At 45.5% G+C, this 18117-nt stretch overlaps 2 protein-coding genes across 5 annotated transcripts in view; one reads left to right on the forward strand and one right to left on the reverse strand.

Annotated features, from left to right (window-relative positions):
- Positions 1–1035: 1035 nt before the first annotated feature.
- On the forward strand, positions 1036–11697 carry POPDC2 (popeye domain cAMP effector 2). 3 transcript variants are annotated; one of them, XM_081894620.1, is made up of 4 exons: positions 1036–1883; positions 6131–6239; positions 9548–10067; positions 11343–11697. In XM_081894620.1, exons 1-3 carry the CDS (start codon positions 1393–1395, stop codon positions 10028–10030), a joined length of 1083 nt encoding a protein of 360 aa, XP_081750746.1. In that variant the 5' UTR covers positions 1036–1392; the 3' UTR covers positions 10031–10067; positions 11343–11697. The 3 variants fall into 3 exon arrangements, with proteins under 3 accessions (XP_081750746.1, XP_081750747.1, XP_081750748.1); XM_081894621.1 differs by having other exon boundaries at positions 9548–10063; XM_081894622.1 differs by having other exon boundaries at positions 9548–9938.
- A 3099-nt stretch (positions 11698–14796) lies between these two features.
- PLA1A (phospholipase A1 member A) overlaps positions 14797–18117 on the reverse strand; it is a 29800-nt gene continuing 26479 nt past the window's right edge. For both annotated transcript variants that reach the window (XM_081894474.1, XM_081894473.1), the window contains exons 10-11: positions 16527–16691; positions 14797–15589 (exon numbers count right to left, since the gene is read on the reverse strand). In XM_081894474.1, coding sequence (XP_081750600.1) covers positions 15505–15589; positions 16527–16691 — 250 coding nt within the window. In that variant the 3' untranslated portion in view covers positions 14797–15504. The remainder of the gene's footprint in view (positions 15590–16526; positions 16692–18117) is intronic.

Raw genomic sequence — 18117 nt, forward strand, 5'->3', positions numbered from 1 at the left:
GCTTGTCTGACATTGCTTTGTGACAGCAGCTCAGCTGTCTTCCTATCTCACTGAGAAAGACAGGAATGCTTGTCCCCCTCAGACCCCCGTACTCCAGAGCTTTCGAAACTTTTCACGTCGGTGATACACTTTTTAGACGTGCTTCAGTTCGTGACACAGTAATTCAGTTTTACTAGCAAAAGGAAGGTTAAAATAACCCATTTCCAGCCCCAGGAGGAGCGCCGGGAGCATTCATGCGACACACTAAAGCCGACACACTAAAATGTCACGACGCAAATTTGGAAAGCTCTGCTGTACTCTCTCTCTCTGCAGTCAGATCCAGCACAAGGATGGCTTTGAGATCGGTAGCATAATTTTAAAAGTGGAAAGTCCGCTCCACCGCATCTGTTGTGTCATTCTAGTGGCTGGAAGGAAGTAGTTCTGGGGAACACCAAGCAAGAAATGGGAGCGCAAAGCAGCTGTTCTTCTGATTTATCACTGTTAAAGGTCAAGCAACCTTCCTTGGTTGACCACTCCAGTCTTCTGTTTGAATCATTTATAAAATTTGCAGCCTCCAAATATTGCAGCTTGTTTGACCAGACTCTGGTCCACAGCTTCTGTCTAATTTTTAAAATCCCAGCTGTCGCCACTTGCTTTGGGTACTGTGGTCTGCAGCCAACACGCCCCCCCTTCCTAAAATCCTACCTTATCTTGTTTTCTGTGGCTTGCAGTTCATGATAGAGGGAATTCCTCCCCCCGCCTTGTGATATGAGAGGGGATTTGTTCTGCCAAACAAGCTCTGGGAACAGACTGAAAGCATCTACCCAGACAATACTACGTGTAATCTAGTTCTCTGGGTTATGTTAAGTGGCCATCGCCCGGCTGGCCTCTCTTCGCCTCTCAGCCTCTGCTTCTTGGATTTCAATTCCAAACATGGTTATCTATTTGGGGTCGCTCTGCTTTCCGTGCTATACATTCCAAATTAAACACAAGTACCCTCCGCTGCTCCCTTCCCCGCCCCTTCTGCCCTGGCCGCTGCTCTTTCCCCAAGTCTATTTTCATTTTCTCACTCGGCCGGCAAGGGAGCAAGGCGCAGGCAACTCTTCCCAGCTCTTCTTCCAGGGAGTTATCAAACTGAAAGGCGTTGCTTCCTTCCAGATTGAATTTCTGGTGCTTTTGCAAGTTGGTGCAGCTGATTGGTATGATACTGGACTCCTGCAAACCACATTTGGTCTTCCACTTTGTGGGACGGGGTTGCTGGGGTTTGCATTAATAATTTTGAAAATGTTCTGGGGACCCACAGGTTGAGAAAGACATAGCTACTGTTCAGCTCCAGTTCTAGGAACTGGTTTTACAAGTTCTCCAATATAATTTTTCAAGACATATTGGTGCAGAGGTTAGGAGACAAGGAAAATGAGTACAAACAGCACCCTCTTGGATCGGATTGTTTTCTACCCAATTTTATGTGAGGGATGGAAGGAGTCTATGGAAGGAGCGATTTATCACCTTGCTGGCTTCTTCCTTCTCCTGGGATTCATGGGAGGAAGTGGAACGGTTGGCTCCATCTTCATCTTTGGCTTCTTGACCGCTGGTTTCCTCTGCGCTGCGCTCTGGGGCTGGCTAGATGCCTGTGGCCTGGACATCTTCATCTGGAACCTGCTCTTAGTTCTGATCTGTCTGCTTCAGTTGGCTCACCTAGTTTACCAGCTCCGTCAACACGCCTTCCCTGAAGAATTTGACATGCTCTACAAGCAGCTGTGCCAGCCTCTGCAAGTGCCACCTCAGGTCTACAAAGAAATCGTCAAGTGTTGTGAGGAACAGGTTTTGCCCCTGGCCAAAGACCAGAACTATGCTGTGGAGGGCAAGACCTCAATTGATCGTCTGTCATTCTTGTTGTCTGGCAGGTAGGCTTCACCTTCCCCTGACAATATTTTTTCTTGGCATTAGAAAACTGACCCAACTGGTGCTTTTGAAAAATAGATGGAGTGGCATGAAAAACAAACAAACCCATGCATTCTCTGAGTTTCTTCTGGCCGAGTTCTCACATAGGTGGTAAAACCCGTGTCTTCGCTGTATCACTTTACTCTGCATTTGAGGACTCAACTCATGTGAGGGAATACCCCCTTCTTGTCATTTTTTCCAAAAAGACCTTGTATGCCACTGAGAAGACTAGGTTAGAACTTCCTCTCTGATCTAGTTTTCTTAATGGAGGGCTCCTTATGTGTGTATATATGAAGAAGCATTCCATCCCATACCCTCCAACATTTATCCAATGGAAATAGGGACGTCCTATGCAAAAATAATAATAATATTATTATTATTGATACCCTGCCCATCTGACTGGGTTGTCCCAGCCACTCTGGGCAGCTTCCAACATATACAAAAACTAATAACAAAGTAAACATTAAAAAACTTCCCTATGCCTTCAGATGTCTTCTAAAGGTTGTCTAGTTACTTATCTCCTTGGCTCGGGGGTCACATAACTCTATACTTTCCAACATTTCTCCGATGGAAATAGGGACGTTCTAAGGAAAACCGGGACATTCCGGGATCAAATCAGAAACCGGGATGTCTTCTGTAAATCCAGGACTGTCCCTGGAAAATAGGAACCCTTGGAGGTTCTGAAGTCCCAGCTTTTATGCTGAAGTTGTGCAGCCCACCTTTACCTTCTTACAGATTTAGGCTTTTTTTTTTTTACCTTCTAAACATGGCTATCCATGGGAAAAGGGGAAGGAGGGTGGGGGCTTAAGGACCCCATCCATAATGCTTTTCTGTTGCAAATGGTCTCCTCCTGAGGATGCTTTGCAGGACTGTTGAGCTAAAGTTGCACGTGGCCCTGCAGTCATGTAATCTGGCCCTCAGCATTTAGGGAGACAGGTGTACTGTAAAATTAAGGTCATGGCTCCTTGTTTTCAGGTAAGGTTACCTGACAAAGCAGATAAAGCAGCTGGCAAACAACAATGATGCTTCAGCTTCTCAAAGGGTTAAAAAAAATACAAGCTTTAAATGTGGCAGCTGAAGGTTGGTTCAGGGTTTGTTTGTATGGTGGGGAACAGTTACTGTAATTGGGTTGTATCTATTCCATTCTTTTCTGTCATATGTTGGTTAAGTCTGAAGTGTTCCACACTCAAGGGATCTGGAATTTTACATTAAAAAAGAAAAATATTTCTACCGTGGGCCAGGTTTTACCTAGTTTGCTTGATTCATTGGCTTGTTTTAGTTTATGCTGTGATGCAGAATTTGGAGACTGTTTTGTAGTTGTCACAACCTGGAGGAATTAGGGTTGGGGCACATAAAACGTAAGGGAAAGGAGATGGCTATAGGGGATTTGCAAGAAAGAGAAATGAAGAGTCCGTGGCCAGTTTTTGCACCAAAGACCATACTGTCCCATCAGGGGGGAAAGGCGGTGTATAAATATAGAATACAGTAGTGGTACCTCAGGTTACAGATGCTTCAGGTTACAGACGCTTCAGGTTAAAGACTCCACTAACCCAGAAATACTACCTCGGGTTAAGAACTTTACTTCAGGATGAGAACAGAAATCGTGCTCCGGTGGTGTGGCGGCAGCGGGAGGCCCCATTAGCTAAAGTGGTGCTTCAGGTTAAGAACAGTTTCAGGTTAAGAACGGACCTCCAGAACGAATTAAGTACTTAACCCGAGGTACCACTGTAATGTAGAATACTAATTGCCATTATCACACAATTCTCAATGCAGCCTTTAATCTTGTAAAATGTCATATGCGTAGATGATACTGTATTAAATGATGATGATGATGATGCAATTGCCTAAGCGGAACTTGAGCTACTCGGCCTGTTCGCTGGTACAAATGATCCACAACTGGATCGCTGTCTATCCTGCGCTATACACATCTGCTGCTTATAATAAGCACGTATCCTGCCTTCTAGGGGTTGTTTTGGCGTTTCTTTTTGAGTTTTATGCAGAAATTTCGATTCCTATCTTTATTAAGTGATATTTTGCTGCGCAACTCATGTCGAAAACCATTCACTCCATTTGGAGTGGTTCTTTTGAAGCTCCTTGCCATCTCTTTCTGTTTTTACAACCCTGAGAGACATGTCGGGGGCCCCTCACCCCACCCACCCACTCCGGAGCTATTTAAGAGAAACTCAGGCCTGGAACCAAATGCCTATCAGCTCCTGAAGTTGGCCTGATAATATTTTCATAGAATCATAGAATCATAGAGTTGGAAGAGACCACAAGGGCCATGGAGTCCAACCCCCTGCTAAGCAGGAAACACCATCAGAGCACTCCTGACATATGGTTGTCAAGCCTCTGCTTAAAGACCTCCAAAGAAGGAGACTCCACCACACTCCTTGGCAGCAAATTCCACTGTCAAACAGCTCTTACTGTCAGGAAGTTCTTCCTACTGTTGAGGTGGAATCTTCTTTCTTGTAGTTTGGATCCATTGCTCCGTGTCCGCTTCTCTGGAGCAGCAGAAAACAACCTTTCTCCCTCCTCTATGTGACATCCTTTTATATATTTGAACATGGCTATCATATCACCCCTTAACTTCCTCTTCTCCAGGCTAAACATGCCCAGCTCCCTTAGCCGTTCCTCATAAGGCATCGTTTCCAGGCCTTTGACCATTTTGGTTGCCCTCCTCTGGACACGTTCCAGTTTGTCAGTGTCCTTCTTGAACTGTGGTGCCCAGAACTGGACACAGTACTCCAGGTGAGGTCTGACCAGAGCAGAATACAGTGGCACTATTACTTCCCTTGATCTAGATGCTATACTCCTATTAATGCAGCCCAGAATTGCATTGGCTTTTTTAGCTGCCGCGTCACACTGTTGGCTCATGTCAAGTTTGTGGTCAACCAAGACTCCTAGATCCTTTTCACATGTACTGCTCTCAAGCCAGGTGTCCCCCATCTTGTATTTGTGCCTCTCATTTTTTTTGCCCAAGTGCAATACTTTACATTTCTCCCTGTTAAAATTCATCTTGTTTGTTTTGGCCCAGTTCTCCAATCTGTCAAGGTCGTTTTGAAGTGTGATCCTGTCCTCTGGGGGTTAGCCACCCCTCCCAGTTTGGTGTCATCTGCAAATTTGATCAGGATGCCCTTGAGTCCATCATCCAAGTCTTTGATAAAGATGTTGAATAAGACCGGGCCCAAGACAGAACCCTGTGGCACCCCACTAGTCACTCTTCTCCAGGATGAAGAGGAACCATTGATGAGCACCCTTTGGGTTCGGTCAGTCAGCCAGTTACAAATCCACTGAGTGGTAGCATAGTCAAGACCGCATTTTACCAGCTTCTTTACAAGAATATCATGGGGCACCTTGTCAAATGCCTTGCTGAAATCAAGGTAGGCTACATCCACTGCGTTCCCTTCATCTACCAGGCTTGTAATTCTGTCAAAAAACGAGATCAGGTTAGTCTGACATGACTTATTTTTCAGAAATCCATGCTGACTATTGGTGATCACAGCATTCCTTTCTAGGTGCTCACAGACTGTTTGCTTAATGATCTGCTCCAGAATCTTCCCTGGTATCGATGTCAGACTGACTGGGCGGTAATTATTTGGGTCCTCTCTTTCCCCCTTTTTGAAAATAGGGACAACATTTGCCCTCCTCCAGTCTGCCGGGACTTTGCCTGTTCTCCAGGAATTCTCAAAGATGACTGCCAGTGGTTCTGAGATCACATCTGCCAGTTCTTTTAATACTCTTGGATGCAGTTCATCTGGCCCTGGAGACTTGAATACATCTAGACTAGCCAAGTATTCTTGTATTATCTCCAAGGACGTCCAAATTTTGTACCAGGACGTCCAAATTTCCATCGGAGAAATGTTGGAGGGTATGCATTTGTTAGGATAGGTTAATATTTTATATTATAAACTGCCTTGACTGCCTTAATGCAAAGGTGGGATGTGAATCCAACAAATTAATGCATAGTTTTTTAAAAATGTTTGCACAACTGCATGAGGCCCACTTACCTGCTCTCACAGATACCTGCCAGATCATTTTCCACGTGCCCCTACCGTCAGATGCGAGGCCAGTGGCACAAGACTAATTTCTGTTGAGATCCACCTTGGGGTGGGAGCTGGTATTATAATGCACTGTATAAACTTTGGGAAGAATTTTTAAAAAACGAATCTGCTTTAAAATGTGTCTTTTTCCTTCCCCCTGCCCCAATTAGGGTTAGAGTAAGCCAGGACGGACAGTTTCTACATTATGTCTTCCCATATCAATTCCTGGATTCCCCGGAGTGGGAATCACTGCCTCCTTCGGAAGAGGGAACATTTCAGGTAACCTCACAGAACACAATTGCATCTTGGGTTTTTTTTTTGAGATTGTGTGTTGTGTGTGTGGTGGTTTTTGTTTCTTTGTTTACTTTCTGGGTCAGAATCATATAACCGCAAGAACAACAACTTATTTATATGCCACCCATCTGACTAGGTTCCCTCAGCCTCTCTGGGCAACTTCCAACAAATTACAACACAGTGAGACATCAAACATTAAAAACTTCCCTGCCTTCAGATGTCTTCTAAAAGTCAGATACAGTCAAACCTCAGTTGTCAAACGTTATCCATCCCAGAAGCCCGTTCCAGGCTTCCAAAACGTTCTGACAACTGAATTACGGCTTCTGATCGGTTGCAAGATCTTCCTGCACTCAGCAAAAGCCACACTGGGTGTTCGGCTTCCAAGAAATGTTTGAAAACCGGAGCATTTACTTCCGGGTTTTTGGCATTCAGGAGCTGAATCGTTCGAAAACGGAGCTGTTCGGGAGCCAAGGTTTGACTGTAGTTGTTTATTTCCTTGACCTCTGATGGGAGGGTGTAATAGAGGCAAAGAACTGCTCTAGTCATTCCCTGCACTCAATAAATCTTTGGCCTTAGGTTTCTTAGTAATCCAATCTCTACCCCATTGGTGCCTCATAGCAAGCTGCATACAAATTGTACCTCGGAAGTCAAACAGAATCCATTCCGGAAGTCCGTTCGACTTCTGAAATGTTTGGAAACCAAAGCGCGGCTTCTGATTGGCTGCAGGAAGCTCCTGCAGAAGCCCCGCCAGACGCTCGGCTTCCAAAAGAACATTCGAAAACCAGAATATTCACTTCTGGTTTTCGATCTTTCGGGAGCAGGAACGTTCGCCTCCCAATGCGTTCAGGAGTTGAGCTACGACTGTACTTTGAAAGCGAGGAGACTTTCAAAAGCAGTGTCTGTGGTGATCTATGGAGATCTGCCGTTAAACAAAAGAAAGGTGAAAATCCAAATTGGGTTAAAATAACTTTTTGGATCTCCAAAGCAACTGGATCCCCAAAGCCCAAGGGTTGGGATTCAAAGCTGAGGTGTCCTGGGTTCAGCTTGCCTTTAAATTCTCTTGAGACCAGCTGTATACGTTTGAAATGGCCATGACATTCCAGAGGAAAGCTGACTTTGGTGCTAACGTCTTCATTATTATGGGACATCCACGTCACAGTATTTTTAACACTGGACAACTCCACACGCCATAAGATTGCTCTATCAAAAAATTCTTTTAAAACACACAGTAAGGCCTCCCCAAATTGCCCAAGTACAATTCCTGCATAAATGTTTGGAATGAATGGTGCCGCACTGTGTCTGAGGTCCTTTTAAGAATTCAGAGTCAGGATCTGTGACACAGTAAGAGCTTTGTCGTCTGGGCTGATAAATGGATTGTTCACTATACTCAATGGGACAGTGATGGCCTGCAGGAAACTTTAAAATAGAACGCACGGTGACAAGCTGTGGAAAAATCTCAAATATCTATTCCTGTATGGAGCGCCCAGCAGCTGCCTCTGAGGCGAACGTCTTCATGGAATAGCTGTGCTACAAAAGTTAAGGGGGGATGTAGATAAGATATGGGACACAGTTTTAGGAAGAAAGGAGGTGGCAAATTTGGGCCCCTTCCAGGAGGCTTCAAGTCTTAGCTGCCTGTGAATGCAAAGGCTGCAATGGTCTTGGACGCTTGCCGTTTTCCAAATTCATGGGCTCAACATCGCAGACATCATACCGTACTTCTTTTATACGTTCTGTACTGTTTTGTTGCTGCCTAAACTACAAATATGACATACATTATATTTCCCCAATTTTCTTTTTCTTTTTTAAACCAAAAAACAGCCATGGGAGGCTCTGAAGAACACGTGTGTGTGTGTGTGTGTGTGTGTGTGTGTGTGTGTGTGTGTGTGTGAACTCTCTCTCTCTCTCTCTCTCTCTCTCTCTCTCTCTCTCTCTCTCTCTCACACACACACACACACACACACACACACACACACACACACACTTTAACCCATTCCCTTCTGGATATTTTTCTGCTCATAATCAACATTTTCTCTGTGTGTGCTTTTTTAAAAACAACAACAGGGAGACAGTTTGGCAGCTTGTCACGTCTCTAATTTTGCCCTCAAGCTTGTAAAACTGGCTGAAATTTCCTTGAAGCATCAGATTATTTTTAAAGCCTGAGGCTGTATCAAGGAAACAAGCACAGTAGCATTCCTCTTGCTTCCCTTAGAAGCCGATCCTTTTTCCCTATTAGGTTTGACTGCGTTTCTTGTAGAAAACAGCAAAAACTGATTTTTATTGCATTGGAATAACATAATAGGACTTCACTATAAGCTGACCAATTTTTCTAATTGCTGGAAAATGCTGCTTGGAAAATGAGTTTCTCATCCCCTGAAGTCTTTCAGTCCTCCCTTAGGAAAGCGATCCTATTCTGGCTCCCCTCAGTGAGGAGGCCGAAGCAACTGCTTGCTTGGCAGCAGCCTTAAATATCAGACTCAAGGACATGGCGTGTCGCCTGTCCGTCTTCTCCTTCCCAAGCCACCATTCCTTGGGTCTTGGCCAAGGAGATTCCTGGACCCGGGAGGCCTCTGGGATAACGTGGCTGAGCTCTTGCCATCCTGCACATGCCAACGTCTCATTTACCCACTCCAGTGAATGAAATCCTGTGCACATTTCAAAAGTCTGGGGAAACACACATCTTTTCTCTCTTGCCAGAGTTTTACATTTCCCCAAACCTGTCAAAACAAAAGAAGCAGCTCTCATTTAAATGATTTCAGATAAAATGCAGGAACGGTGTTGTTGGGTGTCAGAGAGAATTGGCACCGTACGGTGGTTTGTGATATTTGCTTTATTTACACCTGTGCAAGCATAACACACACAGGGAAGGCACATGTTATTCATTACATTTATCAGAGGCTTCCTCACCAAACTTCTCCTGGCAATAAACAAATTAAACAACCTATCATTGCGAATCTAAGAAAACGTCTAACAAAAATCCTAAAAACTGTATGAAATTATGTCCCAGCAGAGTTTGTACATACAGTTCAGCCACATATTATTAAGCTGTGGTTGACACTTGTATGTATGAACTCTGCTAGAACATATGATTATGGATTTTAGGATTTGTTGTGTAGCTATTTGCAGAGCGGCAGAGAGCATCTTTGTGATGTCAAAACACCTCCTAAAATCACGGTGAGATTCAGAGATTAAAATGTTAATGTCCACTATTTCATAATTTTAAGTAATTTTTGAAGACTCTGAAAATAAAAAGAACTTCACCTGTAGCCACCTCTCCTCTCTCCTTCCCTCTGCAGGTAACACTGACAGCAGAGACTGACTGTAGCTTCATCACTTGGCAAAGGAAGGATCTCTACTTGCTCCTGGCCAGAGAGCGCTATATTGCCCGCCTCTTCTCAGTCCTCCTTGGCTTTGACATCTCAGAGAAACTGTATGCCCTGAATGAGAAGCTTTTTGCTAAATTCGGCTTGCGGTTTGACATCCGCCTTCCCAGCCTCTACCACGTCCTGGGACCTGCCTCTTCTGACATGGAGCTGGAGAAAGAGCCAGAGGAAAGCGAGGGTCCAGCAGCACCCTCGGGCCTTTCGCCCACCTTTGTCCAGACAGCTCCTGCGGCCCCTTGCACTGTGTCTCCTCCTGCCCCTCCTGCCCATCTCAGGAGACCTCGGCCTGACAGTGACCTGTCTGGTGAGGATTCTACCAGTCTTGTATTGGAAGATTTTGCTGAGTTGACAGGGTCCTTTATGGACTATTTGAGCGAAGGGGAATATATGAAGTGAGGGCACTTCTAACATGGGCACACATCACCCTGTGTAAGTAAGTACTCTTTGTGACGTTAGGAAGAAACACAACTGTGTGTGCTGGGAGGTGGTGTTTGATGTGTCCAGCATGCTGTGCACACCATTGTGCTGGTTTTCCTTGCAGGATGTGAAGGACGCACATCTAGACTCCCAAAGGCTAGTCTGAGTCCTCCTTGCAGCATGAAGTAGTGTCAGGCTTCGGGGAATTGGCTTCCTCCCCCATGGCAATAACAAAAGATCAAACGAAAGGAGCGTCTTACCAATTAGAATCTTTAATAATCACAGTGAGAGAACAAAGAGCGCGTCTCCTAGAAATGGCGGTGCTCCCAATTAAGGGTCACTCCTCCCCCTTCGTCCCTATTAATCTACGCCACTCCTACGTCTTGTAACCTGAGTTTGTCACTTCTGTGTTTTCAGTTCTAACAATTTCTGAGCTCTCCATGTCCTTGGAGAAGGGGGGTGAATGCTGTCCAGAAACTGTGAATCTGTTAGCTCTCTCTCTTCTAATGTTTCTTCTGCTAGCTGTTCCCCATCCAGTATTTCTCAGCTTCTGAACTATGCCCCTCTGCAAACCACTATTCCAAATCTATACTGTCCTCCTGCTCTTGGGAAGATACGGGGGAGGGGGAGGCTCCCACCATTCCTTCTCAGTGCAGCCCCCCTCAGCACTGTCCCTGGCAAGTAGCCCCGATCCAAGCAGCTTCAAATGTGAGGTTTGAGCCTCAGGCCTGCCTGGATGTTATACCTGCTAGATGTGTAGGTTCAGCATAAGCTTTCAAAGCCAGTTCAGGAAGTTGCAAATTAGGACCTGACAAAGTGTTGTTATTTATGGACCTTAAGGTCCTCCGTGGGGCAGACCAGGAGAGGCGGTCCCGTAGGTACGAGGGTCCTAGTTTTGAAACGTTTGAAAAACAAAGACTCAACAGCTGACAGCTAGGCCTCCGGATCTTGCACATAGTGGAAGCCACGTGGCATGTTCGACTTCTGAGGCTTGTTAAAAAACTGAAGAATTTACTTCTGTGTTTACAGCATTCATAAACCAAAATGTTTGTCAACGGAGACGTTCGAAAACCGAGGTACCACTGTATCTCCCAGGCAATTTCCTGAGCACAGGTTTGGCTCAATCCAGCATCTGGCCAATTTCAATACTCCAAGCACTGATTAAACGCCAACATTTACTAGATCCACAAATTATGGGTGTATTGCACCCACAAACTCTGGAACCCACAAACACATAACAATGTGGATAAAAAGTTCTAACGAGAATGACAATATGCTTTTTGTCCTGCAGCTTCTGGAAGCCTCCTGAGGAGTAATCGCCAGGCCTCTGCAGAAAGACGAGCCCCTCTGGCTCCTACGCAGACCCCAGAACTCTAGAGAAAGAGTTTGGACTCTCAAAGACGTCACCATATGGTCCCTCATGGCTGATCATAATGGTGCTCATTACTTGTGTGTCGACACGTGGATTGCACCAGCACCAGCATGGCGCACTTGGAAGTGCATGCATGAGACTGAAGTGTGATGTTGGAACACTTCCCACAGATTGTTGAGCTGCAGTGGCACCGGGCTCTTTCTGATTGTCTGTATTCTTGAGCACTTGCCGTACGGTTCTGCTGTGAGGTGAATTAAACGTCTGGGAAATGGTATCTATAGCTAATGAATGGAATTTGCTCTCCGTTGAGGGGCTGTTGAGTAGTCTTCTATTGCAAAACATATTAGGAGGGAATTACAGTGGCACCTTGGGTTAAGAACTTAATTCGTTCTTGAGGTCCGTTTTTAACCTGAAACTCAATCAATCTTTATTACGGTCCAGAGACCCAACAAATCGTTACAAAGCAATACACAATTCATACAGCCTACCTCCAGGTTAAACAAGCATCTTTTTCAGAATATAGGGATCATTGGTTCTTGCAACCACCGATAAAAACTTTGCCACTGCTAATGTTCTAGCGTTTGTGCGGTCTTCCAATAGGAACCTGACATAGTGAGCCTCTGATTTTCCCAGGAAAGGTACCAGCAAGGGTAATATCAGTTCAGCCCTGGCTTGCTCATATTTTGCACAGTGCAACAAAATATGTTTTATGGAATTGATGTCTTGAGCACACGAGCAAAGTCTGTCCTGGTAGGGAACTCCTCTCAACCTACCATCCAACACTGCAGAAAAAGCCAGCTCTATTGGTCTGTCACCCCCCCCCAACTGTATTACCTGGGTTATGAAGGTGCCCTAAAGACGTTAAAGCAAAGATTATGGGATAATGCACACAGTGACTTGCGATCTCGATCACACACAGTCTGTAGTCTGCTGGCAGCAGGAGTACAATATGGGCATGTCTTTAAGCTAACATCTTACATTAAAAACCTGAAACTGTTCTTAACCTGAAGCATCACTTTAGCTAATGGGGCCTCCTGCTGCCACCGTGCGATTTCTGTTCTCACCCTGAAGCAAAGTTCTTAACCCGAGGTAATATTTCTGGGTTAGCGGAGTCTGTAACCTGAAGCGTCTGTAACCCGAGGTACCACTGTATTCTCTTCTTTATGTCTTCCGATCTGGCTGACGAAGGATAAACGCTGCCTAGCTGGAACTGAAATTTAAGAGGGGATGGTTGGAAGGAGGAAGTCATAACCTACGTATATGACTGACCTTTCTTGCAGTAGAGTGACTTTTACCTCAACTGGGGGTACAAACAGAGGCAGAGCTAGCTGCTCCAGCACCCATGCTGTGCACTCGGGGGGGGGGCAGGGTCAGCTACTCATGGGGAGTGCTGCCTGCGGCGAGCAGTGAGTGTCCCAGGGGGGTGCTGCCTGCGGCGAGTGTCCCTGGGGGGCAACGATGTCACCCCCCGGTCAGGGATGACACCCAGGCTGGGCCGCACACACCACCCACCCCTTCCTGCCCCAGTGGGTACAAACTGGTAGTTTGGGAATTGGTGGCTCTGTAAACAGGGTGCAGGAGAACAGAATGTAGATGTGCGCCAAAGGGCGACTCCAGGGCAATTCAAGAACATTGAGGGAAACTGTTAGGATAAAGTTTGAATCGGAGAGTTCAGCAGCTCTCTAGATGCTGCATCCGGAAACAAGATCTGACATGGCCAAAGGCCAGGGATGTTGGCAGTTGTAAGCAGAAGAACTGCTCAACTGGATCAGGCCAAAGGCACATTTAGTCCAACATCCTGTTCTAATAGTGGCCAATCAGATGCTTCTATGAGATAGGAAGCTCACAATCCCCACTTGGGATTCCCAAAATGATATTCAGGAGCCTGCTGGCTCCAACTCTGGAAGCAGAACATAGTCATCATGTCTGGCAGCCACGGATAGCTCCATCCTGCATGGATTTGCCTACTCCTCTTTTAAAGAATTCTGGTGCTGGAGGAGACTCTGGAGAGTCCCATGGACTGCAAGAAGATCAAACCTCTCCTTCTGAAGGAAATCAGCCCTGAGTGCTCACTGGAAGGACAGATCCTGAAGCTGAGGCTCCAATATTTGGCCACCTCATGAGAAGAGAAGACTCCCTGGAAAAGACCCTGATGCTGGGAAAGATGGAGGGCACAAGGAGAAGGGGACGACAGAGGACGAGATGGTGGGACAGTGTTCCCGAAGAGACCAGCATGAGTTTGACCAAACTGTGGGAGGCAGTGGAAGACAGGAATGCCTGGTGTGCTCTGGTCCAGGGGGTCACAAAGAGGAGGACACGACTAAACGACTAAACAACAGCAACAACTTTTAAAGCCATCCACTGTGGAAGCCATTATTGCATCTTGTGGGAGCAAATTTACTATGCAGTGCATAAATAAGGATTTTCTTTTGTCCAACATCCAGCTTCATTGGACGGGGCCAAGCCCTAATGTTATGAGAAAGAGAGAACCTCTCTCTATCCACTTTCCCACACCATGTGCAGGTGGCGCTGTGGTCTAAACCACCGAGCATCTTGGGCCTGCTGATCAGAAGGTCAGCGGTTCAAATCCCCACGACAGGGTGAGCTCCCGTTGCTTGGTCCCAGCTCCTGCCAACCTAGCAGTTCGAAAGCAGCCCAGTGCAAGTAGATAAATAGGTACCACTGCGGTGGGGAGGTAAACGACATTTCTGTGTGCTCTGGCTTCTGTCACAGTGTCCTGTTGCGCCAGAAGTGGTTCAGTCATGCCAGCCACATGACCCAGAAAGCTGTCTGTGGACAAACGCCGGCTCCCTTGGCCTGAAAGCAAGATGAATACCGCAATCTCATAGTCGCCTTTGACTGGACTTAACTTTCCAGGGGTCCTTTACCTTTTACCTCACCTTGCATCATGTCCCGCTTTACATTTTCTCTAAATTAGAAAGGCCCCCAAATTGCAGTATTTCCTCGTAAGGGAGTTGCTCCAGCCCCTCAATCATTTTGGTTGCCCTTGTTTGAACCTTTTCCAGCTCTATATCCTTTTTCAGGCAAGACAACCAGAACTAGACACAGTATTCCAGGTGTGATAACACCATAGATTTTTATAATGGCATTATGATATTGCCAGTTTTATTTCACCTGGTTTCACAGCTAGCACTCAATGACACAACATTGTTGTTGACTATCACAACCCAATACTTCTTTCCTTGCCAATTCAGGCACCCCAAATGCAGTGCTCCTCCCCCTGATGGTATGCCACAGCACAGAACCTATAATATATAAACCACATAATCCTCTTCCACTTGTTATGTTTTAATTATTGACTCAGTAAATCACATAGTTGTATCCAGTGCTCCCCCCCCCCTTGGGGGTACTCAAGCGTGCAATCCTTTTTCCTTCTTACCACTTTGAACAATCTGATGTCATAATACATAGTTTACGTGCTGCTTGCTTTGACATGTTAGGAAAGTATAACAGCTGCAGCAGAAGCTACAAACAGAATATCAAAGGAGACTATTAGCATCAGTGAATACCTGAGCCAAAATCATGATATCAGACACTCCTCAGTGATGACTGCACTTGTTTTACAAATGGCTGAGTTTTAGCAGCTGTTATCGGAAACAATACGATCTCTACAGGTAACACTCATCACTAGAAATCGGCAAACTCTTCCTGGAATGACTTGGGAATGGAAGTGTTCCCAGTCTCTCATAGTCTGCTGACTCCCAGCTTGCTGTCAGCTAGTATATTGAGGTGATGTAGAAGAGGGAAGGAATAATAAAATCTTCCTCTCGCAGGGAGTTTCAGGATAACAGCATTACGAAACATCAAGCAAAGCGACATGTAAAGAACGCAACATTAATTATGTCTAATCTACGGACAGGAATGTGCTGTGAACAAATGCAGCTCACATTTGCTTCAAAGAATCCCATTCCTAAACACTCAGAGAACACGGGAACTGAGAGAATTTCTGTATCTGCATCCACTTAGTTCCCCGGCAACCGGTCTTCTATCACATTTTTTATTTTAGAATATATGCCTCCACCCTTATGGACTCTTCTTGCTATCTCTTAGCTCAATTGTGCTAATCACAGGCAACGGTGAGGCCATGTAGAAGTGGGTTGTTTTGTGTCAGAGTCAGCAGCTGAGGGAGACAGAATATCTCCTTACTGTAAAAGAAAAAGACTGAAGTTAAAGGATGCTAACAAATCCAGTGATAGGGTTGGGAGGTTTTTTGGTAAAGGTATATTAAATCAGCCAACATGGTGACTAGAAGATTAGACAACAGCTCTCATAGGACAACTTTTATTGGCCCTTTTGAGAATTGGAGTCCAACATCTGCAGCACATCAAGCTGGTTACCCACTGCACATCTGTCCTGCGCAAGGCCAGAGCCACAGGGCCTCAGGCCTCGGGCCGGCCCACCCATGAGGCAAGGGGAAGCGGCCACCTCAGGATTGTTCAGGCTGTTTTGTCAGCCTGCCAGCGTTTATTTTCATTTCATTTCACTTTTAATTTGCATAACTCTTTTCTATATTACTATAGAAAAGGCGATTTGCAAGCTGAAGAAACAGCAAAACAGACAGCAAAGATCACGCACCTTCTAATAATCTGATCCAATACCAAAAAGTCATAATATAATACAAACATAACTTTAAAATATACAACTTGTATCAAATAAAGCAATATTCAATTGGAATATAATAGTAAACAGTAGAATTATATGTCAGCCAATAATGAACTGTTTACACTTAACGATTACAATAAAGAATTACTAAACTATAATCAATAAAAATAATGGAAGGTCACAATGCATAAAATACCACAAAACATCCATAACCATGTAAAAGGGCGGGACATGCAAGGCAGCTGTAGTGACAGGTCTCGTTTTGGGAGGCAATGGCTTGTTTTATATTACCAGTTTCTCCCATACAAGTGTGGGCTTTGAGAGCAACCCCTAATGAAAAGGGAAGATATCCCTCAGGTTAACCTCTTGATTATCTGCGTGGACCCCAAACACCATAAAAGAAAGACAAAAAGGCTTTCCATTCCTCACTCGGTGAAATTCCCCTGCCGGTTGTCCTTAGCAATCATGCATCTTGCTTACCTGGTGTCGACAGGCAGGGGAGCAGTACAGAACTGGCCCCAAACAGGAGTCTCGTCTTTATTCCTCCTCCAGGTCTTGTGACGGTGCTGCAGCATCACGCTTTTCATCTGGCACAGCGGGGCAGAGTGGGTCAGGAGGCCTTTGCCTACGGTCTGCTGCTTGGGTCTGCGAAACACAACAAGGGGGTGTGAGTGAGCAACAGGGACTTTTTGTGCATGCAGGATGAATGTGTGGGTTTTGTTTGCTCACCCAAACTTGAAGGTGTTTACAGACAATCCTTTATATGCCCCATTCACATATTTTGGGAATAATAATTTATTATTTATACCCCGCCCATCTGGCTGGGTTTCCCCAGCCACTCTGGGCTGCTCCCAACAGAATATTAAAAACACGACAAAAGATCAAACTTTAAAAACTTCCCTAAACAAGGTTGCCTTCAGATGTCTTCTAAACATCAGATGGTTGTTTATTTCTTTAACATCTGGTGGGAGGGCGTTACACAGGGCGGGTGCCACCACCGAGAAGGCCCTCTGCCTGGTTCCCTGTAGCTTGGCTTCTCACACTGACTGAGGGAACCGCCAGAAGGCCCTCGGAGCGGGACCTCAGTGTCTACACAATATTACCAGCCTTCTGTAAACAGCTCATGTTTCCCCAGCTGTTGTTCCATGTCCCCCCCCCTATTCCATTTACCCCAGGGGTGCCCAAACTTTTTTCAAAGAGGGTCAGATTTGATGAAGTGAACATGTGTGGGGACCGACCACAGGGGCCAGACTGAACCCGCCGGTGGGCTGGATTAGGCCCCCAAAACAGGCTGTGGACATGCCTGATTTACCCCCACCCTGAGCCCACTAGGAAATAGTAGCATAAACTCTACCAGTGTGCATGCCCTATATTTCTACTTTCCAGTCCTTTGATGGGTGTGTCGTCTTTTGCACGTGCAGTGAGATTATGGGAGGTTCATCCCTGCACCTCTTCACGTCCTTCCTGGGTGCACCTTCACTTTTACATTTCCCTCAGAACCCATTTGTTGGTTTATTTCTTTGAATGTATTTGTGTGTCCCTTCCTCTTTCTTTGACTGTTTAGAGTTTCCTAAGCTTTACAAAAGGGAAGAGTAAAAAAAAGGGAGGTGGGGGAGCAGCAAGGTTTCCTCCCGGGTGCAAAAAGAGGGTGAAATTGCCCAAGATTATGTTTGGGAAGTCCCATCACCTTCCCTTTCGGTAAAATGAGAGAAGTTGCTCCACAATCTTTTTGCTCTGTCAGGTTTAGCATAGTAAACAAGCCTGCAAGGCTGGCAGCTGAAGAGCGCTTCTCTCTTTGGCAGAAAGAACAAAGGAGTCAGATGACAAGCCTCCTGCAGGAAAGAGGGATGCCGCTCGCCTTCCCTCAACAATCTTTATATATATATATATTACACACATTAACAACAACTACTACAACAACAATTTACAGTCCCATGTTTACAGCTCTAAAGAAGAGAGGCCAATTATCCAAGGGGTGGAATGAAAGAATGGTGGCCCCAATAATCAAGAAAGAGAACAAGACTGACCCAGGAAAATGTAAACTAATCTCCCTATTCTCAGCAATGAGCAA

Source organism: Podarcis melisellensis (assembly GCF_964234715.1).
Source record: "Podarcis melisellensis genome assembly, chromosome: 17".
Taxonomy (NCBI): domain Eukaryota; kingdom Metazoa; phylum Chordata; class Lepidosauria; order Squamata; family Lacertidae; genus Podarcis; species Podarcis melisellensis.